The sequence below is a fragment of the Terrapene carolina genome, unplaced genomic scaffold (genome assembly GCF_002925995.2).
Source record: "Terrapene carolina triunguis isolate 2854851 unplaced genomic scaffold, T_m_triunguis-2.0 Scaffold89, whole genome shotgun sequence".
Classification (NCBI taxonomy): domain Eukaryota; kingdom Metazoa; phylum Chordata; order Testudines; family Emydidae; genus Terrapene; species Terrapene triunguis.
In genome coordinates this window covers 31,838,750-31,851,384 of record NW_020664440.1, presented here as the reverse complement: position 1 = coordinate 31,851,384, position 12,635 = coordinate 31,838,750, and the positions used below count along the sequence as shown (strand labels likewise).

The following is a 12,635-nucleotide window of genomic DNA, read 5'->3' as shown; positions in this document are numbered from 1 at the left end:
TTACAAGAGCACCAGGGAAAGAAAACTACAGTCTCTTTATTTAAGGAAAGAAGCATGGACCAGTGGCTCAGGCACAGGCCTAAGACTTAGGACACCAGGATTATATCAGAAGGGGTACATCAGAAGCAGGAAGCTTGCTAATCAACCAGTGGGGTCACTGGACGATCGAGATGCTAAAGGCGCACTCAAGGATGATAAGGCCATTGTGAAGAAACTAAATGAATTATTTGCATCGGTCTTCATGGCTGAGGTTGTGAGGGAGATTCCCAAACCTGAGCCATTCTTTTTAGGTGACAAATCTGAGGAACTGTCCCAGATTGAGGTGTCATTAGAGGAGGTTTTGGAACAAATTGATAAACTAAACAGTAATAAGTCATCAGGATCAGATGGTATTCACCCAAGAGTTCTGAAGGAACTCCAATGTGAAATTGCAGAACTACTAATAGTAGTCTGTAACCTATCATTTAAATCAGCTTCTGTACCAAATGACTGGAGGACAGCTAATGTGAGGCCAATTTTTAAAAATGCTCCAGAAGGTGATCCTGGCAATTACAGGCCACCTGACTTCAGTACCAGGCAAACTGGTTGAAACGATAGTAAAGAACAAAACTGTCAGACACATAGATTAACATAATTTGTTGGGGAAGAGTCAACATTTGTAAAGGGAAATCATGCCTCACCAATCTACTAGAATTCTTTGAGGGGATCAACAAGCATGTGGACAAGGGGGAATCCAGTGGATATAGTGTACTTAGATTTTCAGAAAGCCTGTGACAAGGTCCCTCACGAAAGGCTCTTAAGCAAAGTAAGCTGTCATGGGATAAGAGGGAAGGTCCTCTCATGAATTGGTAACTGGTTAAAATAGGAAACAAAGGATAGGAATAAATAGTCAGTTTTCAGAATGGAGAGAGGTAAATAGTGGTGTCCCCCAGGGGTCTGTACTGGGACCAGTCCTATTCAACATATTCATAAACGATCTGGAAAAAGGGATAAACAGTGAGGTGGCAAAATTTGCAGATGATACAAAACTACACAAGATAGTTAAGTCCCAGGCAGACCGCGAAGAGCTATTAAAGGATCTCTCAAAACTGGGTGACTGGGCAACAAAATGGCAGATGAAATTCAATGTTGATAAATGCAAAGTAATGCACATTGGAAAACATAATCCCAACTATACATATAAAATGATGGGGTCTAAATTAGCTGTTAGCATCAAGAAAGAGATCTTGGAGTCACTGTGGATAGTTCTCTGAAAACATCCACCCAATGTGCAGCGGCAGTCAAAAAAGTGAACAGAATGTTTGGAATCCTTAAGAAAGGGATACATAATAAGACAGAAAATATCATATTTCCTCTATATAAATCAATGGTATTGAATACTGCGTGCAGATGTGGTTGCCCCATCTCAAAAAAGATATATTGGAATTGGAAAAGGTTCAGAAAAGGGCAACAAAAAGGATTAGGGGTATGGAATGGCTTCCGTATGAGGAGAGATTAATAATACTGGGACTTTTCAGCTTGGAAAAGAGACGACTAAAGGGGGATATGATTGAGGTCTATACAATCATGACCGGAGTGGAGAAAGTAAATAAGGAAGTGTTATTTACTCCATCACATAACACAAGAACTAGGGGTCACCAAATGAAATTAATAGGCAGCAAGTTTAAAACAAACAAAAGGAAGTATTTCTTCACACAATGCACAGTCAGTCTGTGGAACTCTTTGCCAGAGGATGTTGTGAATGCCAACATTATAACAGGGTTAAAAAAAGAACTAGATAAGTTCATGGAGGATAGTTCCATCAATGGCTATTAGCCAGGAAGGGCAGGGATGGTGTCCCTAACCTCTGTTTGCCAGAAGATGGGAATGGGCAACAGGGGATGGATCAATTGATGATTACCTGTTCTGTTCATTCCCTCTGGGGCACCTGGATTGGCCATTGTCGGAAGACAGGATACTGGGCTAGATGGATCATTGATCTGACCCAGTATGGCTGTTCTTATGTTACCCCAGCTCTGCCACTGACCGTGGGCAAGTTCACACTTGATGCTTGTTTCCGCTCCTATCTGTTGTTCTTCTAGACTGTAAACTCTTTGGAGATAAGGACTCTCTCTCTCTCTCTCACTAAATGGCGATACCATGCCTAGCCCAATGGCATCCTGATCTCAGCTGGGATGTCTAAGAGCTACTGTCACGTTAATAATAATAAACTGGAGAGTTTTCTATGTCCCTTGTTGTTTTGCGAAGCTGTTGCACCAGCACAGTCCTCCATTCTGGAAGCTGCCACCTCTACATCAGCCTCAGGATGAGTGTTATGGTCTGTCCAGGCCTCTGTAATGTTTGTTTTACTAATGATCTCGGATGCCTCAATGTTTGACATGCTGAGCTTAAGACACCTGATTTTTCAGAAAGCCCTGAGCACTTCTCTAGATGGCTAAGGTAGTTCTACGGCTCCATCACCAAAATATCTGAACACATCGCCTCAGGTATGTGGAAAAACATAAGAATCAGAGATTTTTGATACCACATGATTTTTATGGAGGGAATTTATGTCAGTAACCCCTCATTCACATGACCCCAAATTGGGACCACTAACCAAATCCTAGGCACTCATGAGGCACAGAAAATTTCAAGACAATCCAAATAAGCATGTGGATTTTAAAGCACTTAGAAAAGTTGTCTGTTAAAAACAAAACAACAAAACAAAAAAGCAGCCAGTGAGTGTATAATGTCCAGCCTGGCCAGGCCGAAGGAGACTGGACGGGTCAGTGGGCCATGTCATGGTCACCATCAAGGCCAGTGAGCCAGAGGATGATGGTGCAGTAAAGCAGGGCACAGATTGGCGGGTGGAGGAGGGGGGATGGATTTAGGTGGCTAGGGCAGTGAGGCTAGTAACAAGGGCCTTGGGGGGTGATGTGTGAGTAGGAGGGTAACTGCTCACAGGGGTGATGGAGATGTGTGTGCTGGGGGGCCCTGGCTGGGGGGTGCAGGTTGAGGTCCAGTGGTGGAGAGGAATGGGAGACCTTTCTAGATCCTAATACCAGAGAAGATATACCCCCCCCCCACACACACACACGCACGCAGAGAGAGAGGCCTATACTAGGGACCTGCCCTCAAAGCCAATGGGAGAAATGCCTCCACCCCCTGGCACCCTCCTCACACCCCATCCCCCAAAGTGACATCCCTGACCCCCACTGATCCCCCCTGTCCCCAGCAACCTAACTGATCCCCTCATTCCCACAGCTGAGCCCCCAAAGGACCCATCCACCCCCAGCGCCCCCACCTGACCCCCTCAACTTAGCCTCACATCACCCCCCCGCCCGCACCGTGCGCGTATCCGCTCCCTCCATTACGCTGTCTCGTCCTAGTAACGCTCATTCCCGCCCAAGGGAGCCGCGGGAGCGCGCGCCGATCATCTCCTTCCCCGCGGGAGCGCGCGCCGACAGTCCTACGCCTCCACCTCCCTCGCAGCCCCCCGCCGCCCTCCGGTCCAGCCATCCAGGTCTGACCCCCCCCCTCCAGAGACAGCTTCCCAGTCCCACCCGTGTCCCCTCGCAGACAGCCCCGACCCCCCCCTGAAAACCCCACAGCGCAGCCCCATAGCCAGACCCCTCGCAGACAGCCCTCGCCCCCCTAAACCCCAGATCCAACCATCCAGGACTGATCACCTGGCCTCATCCAGCGCCTGCTCCCCCCACATCCAGCTCCCTCGCTGAATCCCCCACATCCCAGCCCCCAGCCCCTCACTGAACCCCCATGTCCCAGCCTCAGCTACCCCCCAGTCTTGCTCCCATACTTCACAGTCTCCAGGACCAACCCCCAGTTTATTCCACTCCAGACCCTAACTCCCAGCTCTACCCCCAGACCCAATCACCCCCCCCCCGCTCAACACGCACACACATTCCTTCCCTCCCCCCCCAAATTGGCCCAACCCTCCCTGCTTTCCAAGGGCAATAGAGATGGGGGCAGGTCTGAAGTAGCAGGGATGGGGTTGGCACTGGGGTGGGAGGTTGCTGCTGGGATGTTACAGGAGGGGTTTACCCCTGCACTGAGCATGAGGGATACCTAGCTCTTATATAGTGTTTTATAAAGGAGGCAGTATCATTAGCCTCACTTTACAGACGGTGAAACTGAGGCACCAGGAGGGGAAGTGACTTGTCTAAGATCACCGAGCAGACCAGTGGCCAACCCAAGGCTCCCAAATGTCAGTCCAGTGCCCTATCCCAATACTGGTGTTGGGTATTTGGGAGGGAAGGTTAGCACTGGGGTGAGTGGGAGGTAGCTGGGAGTTGGGTTAGGGGGTTCCCATAGTATGGAAGTAAGGGAGCTGGGAGGGGGAAAGCCAGGCAGAGGGGGCTGAGCCTGAAGGAGGAGGGGTTGGCTGTGGGGCTTGTGAGTGCAGTGGGAGAGGGCTGGGTGCAGGGGTGGGGGTGGCATGAGTGGCTTGGCCTGCTCCTTCCTCACCATGCTGCCTCCATCCAAAAGGCTCAATTTAGTAACAGGCAGACAGAGCTGCCTGCAGCAGATCACATAACACGCTGTGCTGCAAACCCTTGTTCACTCCCACCAGCTCCCATCTGCAGCCCACCGCACTAGCCCATGCCGTGCCATGGCTTCCTCAGGACTCTGGGCCCTGGATTATGAGGTCTATGGGGACGTACAAGGTAAGTGTGTTGCATTTTGCACTGTTGCCCGGCTGCACTGACTTTGTTGCAAATGGAGAGGATCATTCTCCTGCTGGCTCTAGCCAGGGATGCTGCAAATAGCCCATGAAAGGAGAGTAAATCTCACTACAGCAGGACAGCTGCTACCATGCAGCAGGGCTGGGAGGGTTTCAGTGAGCCCTAAATGAGCTGATTAAAGCCAGTTCCCCAGGGATAGGGAACAGGGAGCAATTCCAGACACGCCACTGTCATCTTGAGCTGTGTTTTGCAGAGATATTTCTCAACATGGGAGTGAGGTTGTCTCCCTCTGTCCAGCTCTGGGCAGACCTCACCTGGGCTACTATTCTGAGATTGGGGCCCCTCAGTAGAAGAAAACAGAGATTTCATCCATTGCACATTGTAAAACCCCGTAATAGAGCTCTTTCAGGCAGGAAGGAGTGGCGTCTAGTGGGTTGAAGCAGGAGCGCGGGGGCTAAGAGTCAGGATTTCTGGGTTCTAGACCCAGCTCTTGGGAAAGGAGCAGGATCTAGTGGTTAGAGCAGGGGAGATTGGAGTCAGGACTCCTGGGTTCTATTCTTTGCTCTGGGAGGGAGAAAAGTGTCATGACTGAATCACAGGATTGGTAGTCCAGATTCTAGCGTTTTCTTCCTAGCTTTGCCACTGATTTGGTGGGCAGCCTTTGGCAACTCACTGTGCTTCACTGATACATTGGATGCTGTGAATCCATTCATGTCTTACCCGGATGCAGGAAACACTGTGTGAGGTTCTGGGACCTGGGTGCTGTAGGCGGTCCGACTGAATGATCACAATAGTCACTCCTGGCCTCAGAACTGATGGAGTTTTCTTTACACCCAGATAGAAGGACTGATCCTTGGTGTAAATTAGATGATGCCAGGGCCTAGTGCAGAGGTGGGCAAACTATGGCCCGTGGGCCACATCCGGCCCATGGGACCCTCCTGCCCGGCCCCTGAGCTCCTGCCCGGGAGGCTAGCCCCCGGTCCCTCCCCTGCTGTTCCCCCTCCTCCGCAGCCTCAGTTCACCTTGCTGCAATGCTCTGGGCGGCGGGCTGCGAGCTCCTGGGGCAGCGCAGCTGCAGAGCCGGGGCCTGACCCGGTACTCTGTGCTGCGCGGTGGCGTGGCTGGCTCCAGCCGGGCGGCATGGCTGTAGCGCTGCCAGCCACCAGTGCTCCAGGCAGCACGGTAAGGGGGCAGGGAGCAGGGGGGGTTGGATAGAGGGCAGGGGAGTTCAGGGTGGTTGTCAGGGGGCGGGGCTGTGGATAGGGGTTGGGGCGGTCAGAGGGTGGGGAACATGGGGGCAGTCAGGAAGGGGGGGGTTGGATGGGGCGGCAGGGGGCAGTCAGGGGCAGGGGTTCTGGGGGTGGTCAGGGGACAGGGAGAAGAGGTGGTTGGATGGGGCAGAGGTCCCGGGGGGGCAGTCAGGAATGAGAGGAGGAGTTGGATAGGGTGGCGGGGGGCAGTCAGGGTCGGGGGTTCTGGGGGCTGTTAGGGGACAGGGAACGGGGGGGTTGGATGGGGCAGGAGTCCCGGGGGACCGTCAGGGGGTGAGAAGCAGGAGGGGTCGGATAGGGGGCCGGGCCGGACCACGCCTGGCTGTTTAGGGAGGCACAGCCTCCGCTAACCGGCCCTCCATACAATTTTGGAAACCCGATGCAGCCCTCAGGCCAAAAAGTTTGCCTGCCCCTGGCCTAGTGTTTCATTTCCATTCATACCTCAGATGCTGAAGTAAATTTCACATGCTGTGGAGTTGTGGGCTCATTGGGCACCTTTGGAACTCATTGCCACAGGAGCTAAAGCACTGAGCAGAAGCCAAACAAGGATAGGATGTTCCTGTGGATAACAGGAATATCCAGAGTTAGAGCAGTAAATCTTACAAACCAAACAAGGCTGTGGCAAGGACAGACAGCGTCATACTCCAGGGCATGAGCTAATGAAGGGTCAGGCGGGGACTTCCCCAGGAGGCAGGTTATTTCAGCACGGCAGGGTTTTCTGCACTTTCCTCTGAGCAGCTGGTGCTGGCCAGTGCCAGGATCCCAGGATAGATGGTTCCTGGCCTGGTCCAAGCTGGCGATTCCTACATGATTAAGAAGCAGAGCTGGCATTTAATGCCCAGCATTTGCTGTCTATTTGCAACTGACTCATCTTTTCTTTCTTCCCGCCAGGTGTCTTCTTTAGAAAGGTAAGGGTGTGTGTGTAAGCGGGCGTGGGGGGAGCCAGCTTTTAGAGCACAGCCCATCGGAGGGGACAGCATACTGGGTCGCATGGCACTGTCTCTTGACTCCCAAATGCCCCTAGTCCAGACTCTCCTTCCCAAGCCAGTGTGAGGCAGCTGCGGGCAGGGAGGAGGAGCCAACCTAGTTGGATGCACTAAGGGCCTGTGTTACCAAACAGGAGCTGCTATCAGGGCCCCCAGGCCAGCAGTAATATTGGAGATGGTAGCCAACATCTGGAGCTGCTTGCTGGAGAGGACGGTCCAAGGCAGAAGGGGACCAGATGAAGTCTTGGGCCTGCAGATGCAGGGGGCAGTTTAGAGGAGAAAGGTCTCTGGTGACAGAGCATCATGTGCAGGGAGAGGAGAACTCCCTGACTGATCAGCATGCGCATCTCGATGGCCAGCAACCCACGCTACGAGAAGTTTTGAAAGGCCCCGGTGTAGTTTCTCAGGAGCTTAGTGCAGTGAAAACAAGTGCTGGACCTCCCTCCCCCGGCCACCCTGCCTCCCCCCAGGCACTGAGTTTCGCTGGTGCAGACCTCCCTTGGAAAGGCTTTTTCATTCAGTGCATGGTTAGACTATGGAACTCACTGCTACTTGATCTTATTGAGGTCTAGAGCTGAGCAGGGTTCACAAAAGGACTGGCCATGTGTAATGAGAACGTCCAGAGTTAATATAGTAAATACTAACTAAGAGACAAGAGTCTGAGAGGGATTTAAACCCACATGCTTCAGGGCATGAGCCAATTTATAACTATTGGGGTCAGGAAGGAATTTCCCCTGGGAACAGAGATCTTGCAGCTTCCTCAGAGCCGCAGGGACTGGGCTGCTGCTGGAGATGGGATACTGGGCAACATGGGCCTCCTGTTATGATCCAATCCTATGCAGTCATTTGCTGCACCCCTATCAAACAGTGAAGAGTCTCTTTCAATCCATCACCTTCCATTTCTTTTTCAAAATATTAATGATAATAAATGCATTTTGGATGAGATGCCAGGTTAAGGAAAGGAGGTTTTTGAGCCATTTACCATTTAAAAAAACCCCACATGTGTGGTGGTGGCGCAAATATGGGGAAAGAGAATTATTCTAATCTGTGTACACAACGAACCAAATCTCTAATCTCTTTCCAATATTTACTAGAGAAAAGGCCAGTGGGTATAACTGAAGTGTGGATCAGGTGGATGGAGCCAAATCCATACTGCCTGTAAGCCCAAGCCTCTTCCTTTTTGAAGCAGGGCTGATCAGAGCCATGAATACAGCCAGCCAGCCTGATTCTTGCCCTGAAACTTGGGATCCTGCAACGTGACTGGGTGGCATCACTGTGTAGAATCAGGGCCAGATGCAGGCATAGGTGCATAGAGGGCTGTGCGTTGGGCCCCAGATACTGGAGCCATCTGACTGCAGTGGAATCTCAGGGCCATTTAAAGAAAAAAGAAAAAAAGAAAGTTTCTGATGCTCCTGTTGGAAAGGCAAGCTTCAAAACATGCCCCAGGTGTAGCCACTGCAGGAGAATCTGCCAGAGTCTGAGACAACAGCTCTGAGGGGGAATTTCCCTGAGTGTAACTGATGCAGCAATGTCTGCCTGATTCTGCAGAGAGCCTGAGACAATAGCTTTAAAAGGGAGGAATGGCCCCATGCATCTTGATGATGTACCTGCAAATCCCTTTCTCTGGTGTGCATCCATGCTGGATGACAATTTATATTGCCCAAAAGACTCTCTCATAATGTTAATGTTGCTTCCTGGACCTTGAACTGACTGCTGGGCCCAAGCTGATTGGTCCATGCTGATTGGATGAGCTCAGTTTTGGGGGACAAGCCTGATGGGGCATAACAATTTTCCAGACTTGGTGGTGCGTGTGGATTTTAGAGCACTTTGAAATGTCGGCTCTTAACATGAGAGTTTGGTTTGCTTGAACTCTGGCATAGCTAGTACTCCTCTGTGATCCAGCTATCATCATAGATCTCAGACACTGTGCTCTCTTGATCCTCCTGGCCTGCTCTAGCTACCTTTCTCCTAATATTTGGCTCTATCTACTGCATCCAGCTATCTCCCTAGATTCTAGTAACCTTAGATTCTCTCTGTCTCTAGCCGTCCATCCATTCATCCCCCCCGCCCTCTCCATACACACCCCTCAGTCTATTTAGTGATCTATCTATCTCCATACACACCCCTCCACCTGTCTATCTCAGCTCATAGGATGCTGGTTTCTCTGTCTATAAAGACTGAATCGAGGCAGTAGATGGATAATCACAATGAGGCTCCAGGCCAGCACCCAGGACAGGCACTTGTGAGGTCATTAACTTGTAGGGAGCGCCCTGTCTAATGCTGACTGTTCCTCCTCCTGCTGATTCCCCTGGGTGGCAGCTGATACCCAAGCCGAGACAGGAATGTGGGTACCCCTCTGCAAAGGCATATGAAAAGCTGGAAGCCTTGCAGGAGGCAGGGAGAAAACCAAGCTTGTCCCTCCCTCTCTGGGGTGGAAGCTCCCCCACGCAGACCTGATGGTGATGGAATCCTTTTACCCTTAGAGTTGCACTTCCACATGGTTATGCTGGGAGCTACATGGTGGCGGTGCACACCCCAGGCTTTGCCATTCAGAGATCAGTCCACAGGGCGGGAGAGGCTGCATGCCAGGGACTGAGGCAAATGCCCGTTCCGTTGGCTCCCGCAAGGCCTCGATAACCCTGTCTCTTCCTCTCCAGTACACAGAAGACCAGGGCAAGAAGCTAGGGGTGGTCGGCTGGGTGAAGAACACCCCCTATGGGACTGTGACTGGGCAGGTGCAAGGGCCCAAGGAGAAGATTGAGATCATGTGAGTATAAGCCAGGCTTCCTAGCTCACCAGTTGGCTCAGTGTTAAACGTGGGTGGTGCTCACCCTTCTGGGTATCAGAGCTCGGTGGGGTGGGGGTGTGAATAGCTGCCAGGCTCTGGGTTGGGGAGCTGCTGGTATCACCCCAGCATAAGGAGGAGAGAAAGGATCCCAGGATGTAGAGAGATACGGAAAAGACTCCTCTTTGTGTACCCCCAGCTCTTCCTTCACCCGTGTACATCAAACACAAGCTGCAAGTGTTGAAAGCCCTTTGTACATAGCTGAGCACCTGTCCCACCCGAAGAACTCCCAGCCTTTTCCACCCACCCACCAGTCAGCTTCTCCCTGTAGATCGGGTTCCCCATTGTGCCAGGTGCGGCACACCTGCATCCAGCTGAGATCAGGTCCCCCTTCACACCAGGTGCTGCCCAGACCTCCCCTGACTGAGACGAGGACCTCCTCATGCCTGGCATTGCACAGACCCTCCCAACTGAGGGTCCTCTCTGTTGTGCTGGGTGCAGCACATGCCCTCCTGACTGAGATCAGGCCCCCATTGTACTGGGAGCCACACAGATCGTTGTGCTGGGCGTTGCACAGACCCCCTGACTGAGATCAGGTCCCTGTTTGTTATGGGCGCTGCGCAGACCCCCTAACTGAGAACGGAGCTCTGTTGTACTGGGAGCTACACAGACCCTTGTACCAGCATTGCACAGGCCCCCAAACTGAGATCGAGGTCCCGTTATACTAGGTGCCGGAAAGACCCCCTGACTGAGATTGGGGCCCCATTGTGCAGGGTGCTGCATAGACAGTTCATCCGCCCCCCCCCACACACACACATTTCAGTTTAAACAGACAAATGGTGGCAGCGGAAACAGGCACAGATTGGGGAAGGGGCTTGTCCAAGGTCAGTGGCAGCACTGGGAATAGAACCCAGGAATCCCGTCCACTGGGCCACGCTGCCTCTCTAAGAAGGGCTGTGAAAGTGCCCAATCCCGAGAGCTGACCTGACATTCCTGAGATCTCCAAGGTGGGAAACATCCCTTCATGCAGTAGCAAAGCCGCTTCCACAGACCTATGTTCTCTCTGGCGCCTCCAGTGATCTGCAAGTCCAAGGTGTCTGCCAGACTGCGGTGGGGAGCAAGTTCGATCCCCTCCCCTGCAGGAGGGAAGGGGTTAAACCCTAGGCCCAGGCAGCGGGATCATAGACTGTCACATTCCCCATTTGAAACCCTCCTGTCTCTAACTAGGGCAGTTCCCTCGGTGCTGCTGCCCTAGCCAATCAGTGGCTGGAAAATCTGGGCCTTGGCTCAGCCCCAATTAGCGTCCCCTCTGGAAGGGACAGAGAATTTGCCTGATTAATTTCTCTCTTCAGGGGCCGTAGAAACCTGCCTGCCCATCCCCCATCACCCGTGGCAACCGGGAAGGGCAGGCGGGGCAACTTCCGTAGCAACGGCTCCGTCACCTTCAGAGAGATGACAACCGGAGGCAGTTTCCATAGCAACAAGTCCCCCTTCCATCACCTTCAACATTTGGAGACAGAGAGAGAAGTGGAACAGTTTCCATAGAAACCAGTCTCCCCCCATTTCCACCACCTTCAGGGCTTGAACAAATTGGGGCTGCTTCTATAACAGCCAGTCTGCTTCATTCCCCCATCCCTTTTCACCAACGAGATAATGGGGGAAAGGCAGGGTCCATAGCAACTAGTCTCCCCTATCTTTGCTTCAGGTCCTGGAAGGAGATAAAAGAGAAGGCAGGTTCCACATGGACTTTACAGGCTGAACCTGTTTGTGTGGGATAATGGCTGGGTAAATGCCAGCTGTGTAAACAGGGAGCCAGGACTCCTGGGTTCTGTCCCTAGCTCTGGGAAAGGAGTGGTGTCTAGTGATTAGAGCAGGGGGACTGGGACTCCTAGGTTCTATTCCTGGTTCTGGGAGGGAACTGGAATGCATTGGGAGTGGGGGAGGCTGCAACCCAGGACTCTGGGGTTCCATCCCTGGCTCTGGGAATGGAGTGGGATCCAGTGGTTAAAGCAGCGGGGCTGGGAGACAGAGCTCTCCTTATGGATGCTTATGGATGCTCTTCCCCCCACCCGCACAGGAAGAACTGGCTGCGCAATGTGGGGAGCCCCATGTCCCGCATTGACCGGGCTGTCTTCTCCAATGAGAGGGAGATCTCCACCCTGGAATTCCCAAATTTCACCACCAAGTACTAGGAGGTGGGGCCAGGACCACAGCGACCCCTTACCCCTTCCTTGGGGAACCACATGACAGTGACCTCTGCCGGCTGGCTGCAGCTCCGGGGTGGAATGCAAGGACACCTGCATCCCAACCTGGCCATTGAGCATGTCTTCCCCTGCTGCTCCCGGACGTCAGGGTGTGCGCCTGGCACCCGGCACATGGACCTGTGACTTCCTTTGCCAGCCTCTCACTAAACTCCCATTCCCCAGCAGGGGCCCTGCCCACAGAGCACCTGAAACCCCTACAGTTGATGCCTGGCTCTGTGCATAAGGTCCCACCCCGTGACCTGAGCCCCACCCCACCCCTGCTTTGCACTAATACAAATGGCTGTACTGCCCCCCCAGTATTTAATCCACCCCCACTGTGAAGAGGATGCTGCCTGTGCTTCCACCATAGCCCTCCCACCTGCATAGTGTATTTCTGCAGAGGGGCTCAGTAAAGATGACCTGAGAAAGCGAGAAGGTTGATGGCTGTGCTCTTGTGTTTGCTTCCTGGATGGGTGGGGTCAGCCTGGGTGGATTTTAAAGTACAAAACCAAAGGTAATGGTGTTCTCCACTTGGTTTTTTAACCTAGAAATAGCAGCATCATGCCTCATTTCCCCTTTCTCTGGGCTGGAGGCGACTCAGCAATGTGGCTTGGGCTGTCCCTGAGCCACTGAAGGAAGGGTCTGTGCTAACCACCCCCATCCCACAG

General features: G+C 52.5%; 2 protein-coding genes across 3 annotated transcripts in view; one reads left to right on the top strand and one right to left on the bottom strand.

The window, feature by feature from the left end:
* The window catches only part of CUNH11orf80 (chromosome unknown C11orf80 homolog), a 69,331-nt gene extending 65,981 nt beyond the window's left edge, over positions 1–3,350 (bottom strand). The window contains 1 exon segment of the mRNA XM_029911198.1: positions 3,327–3,350. Coding sequence (XP_029767058.1) covers positions 3,327–3,350 — 24 coding nt within the window.
* Positions 3,351–3,431: 81 nt separating this feature from the next.
* LOC112105822 (acylphosphatase-2) lies at positions 3,432–12,399 on the top strand. 2 transcript variants are annotated; one of them, XM_024198777.1, is made up of 5 exons: positions 3,432–3,502; positions 4,571–4,664; positions 6,845–6,861; positions 9,597–9,706; positions 11,802–12,399. In XM_024198777.1, exons 2-5 carry the CDS (start codon positions 4,610–4,612, stop codon positions 11,914–11,916), a joined length of 297 nt encoding a protein of 98 aa, XP_024054545.1. In that variant the 5' UTR covers positions 3,432–3,502; positions 4,571–4,609; the 3' UTR covers positions 11,917–12,399. The 2 variants fall into 2 exon arrangements, with proteins under 2 accessions (XP_024054545.1, XP_024054547.1); XM_024198779.1 differs by lacking the exon at positions 6,845–6,861.
* Positions 12,400–12,635: the final 236 nt, after the last annotated feature.

Coding starts and splice junctions, on each gene's coding strand:
- LOC112105822 (XM_024198777.1), top strand. CDS start 4,610: ATGGCTTCCTCAGGACTCTGGGCCCTGGATTATGAGGTCTATGGGGAC. Junction 9,707..11,801: donor AAGGAGAAGATTGAGATCAT/GTGAGTATAAGC, acceptor CCACCCGCACAG/GAAGAACTGGCTGCGCAATG.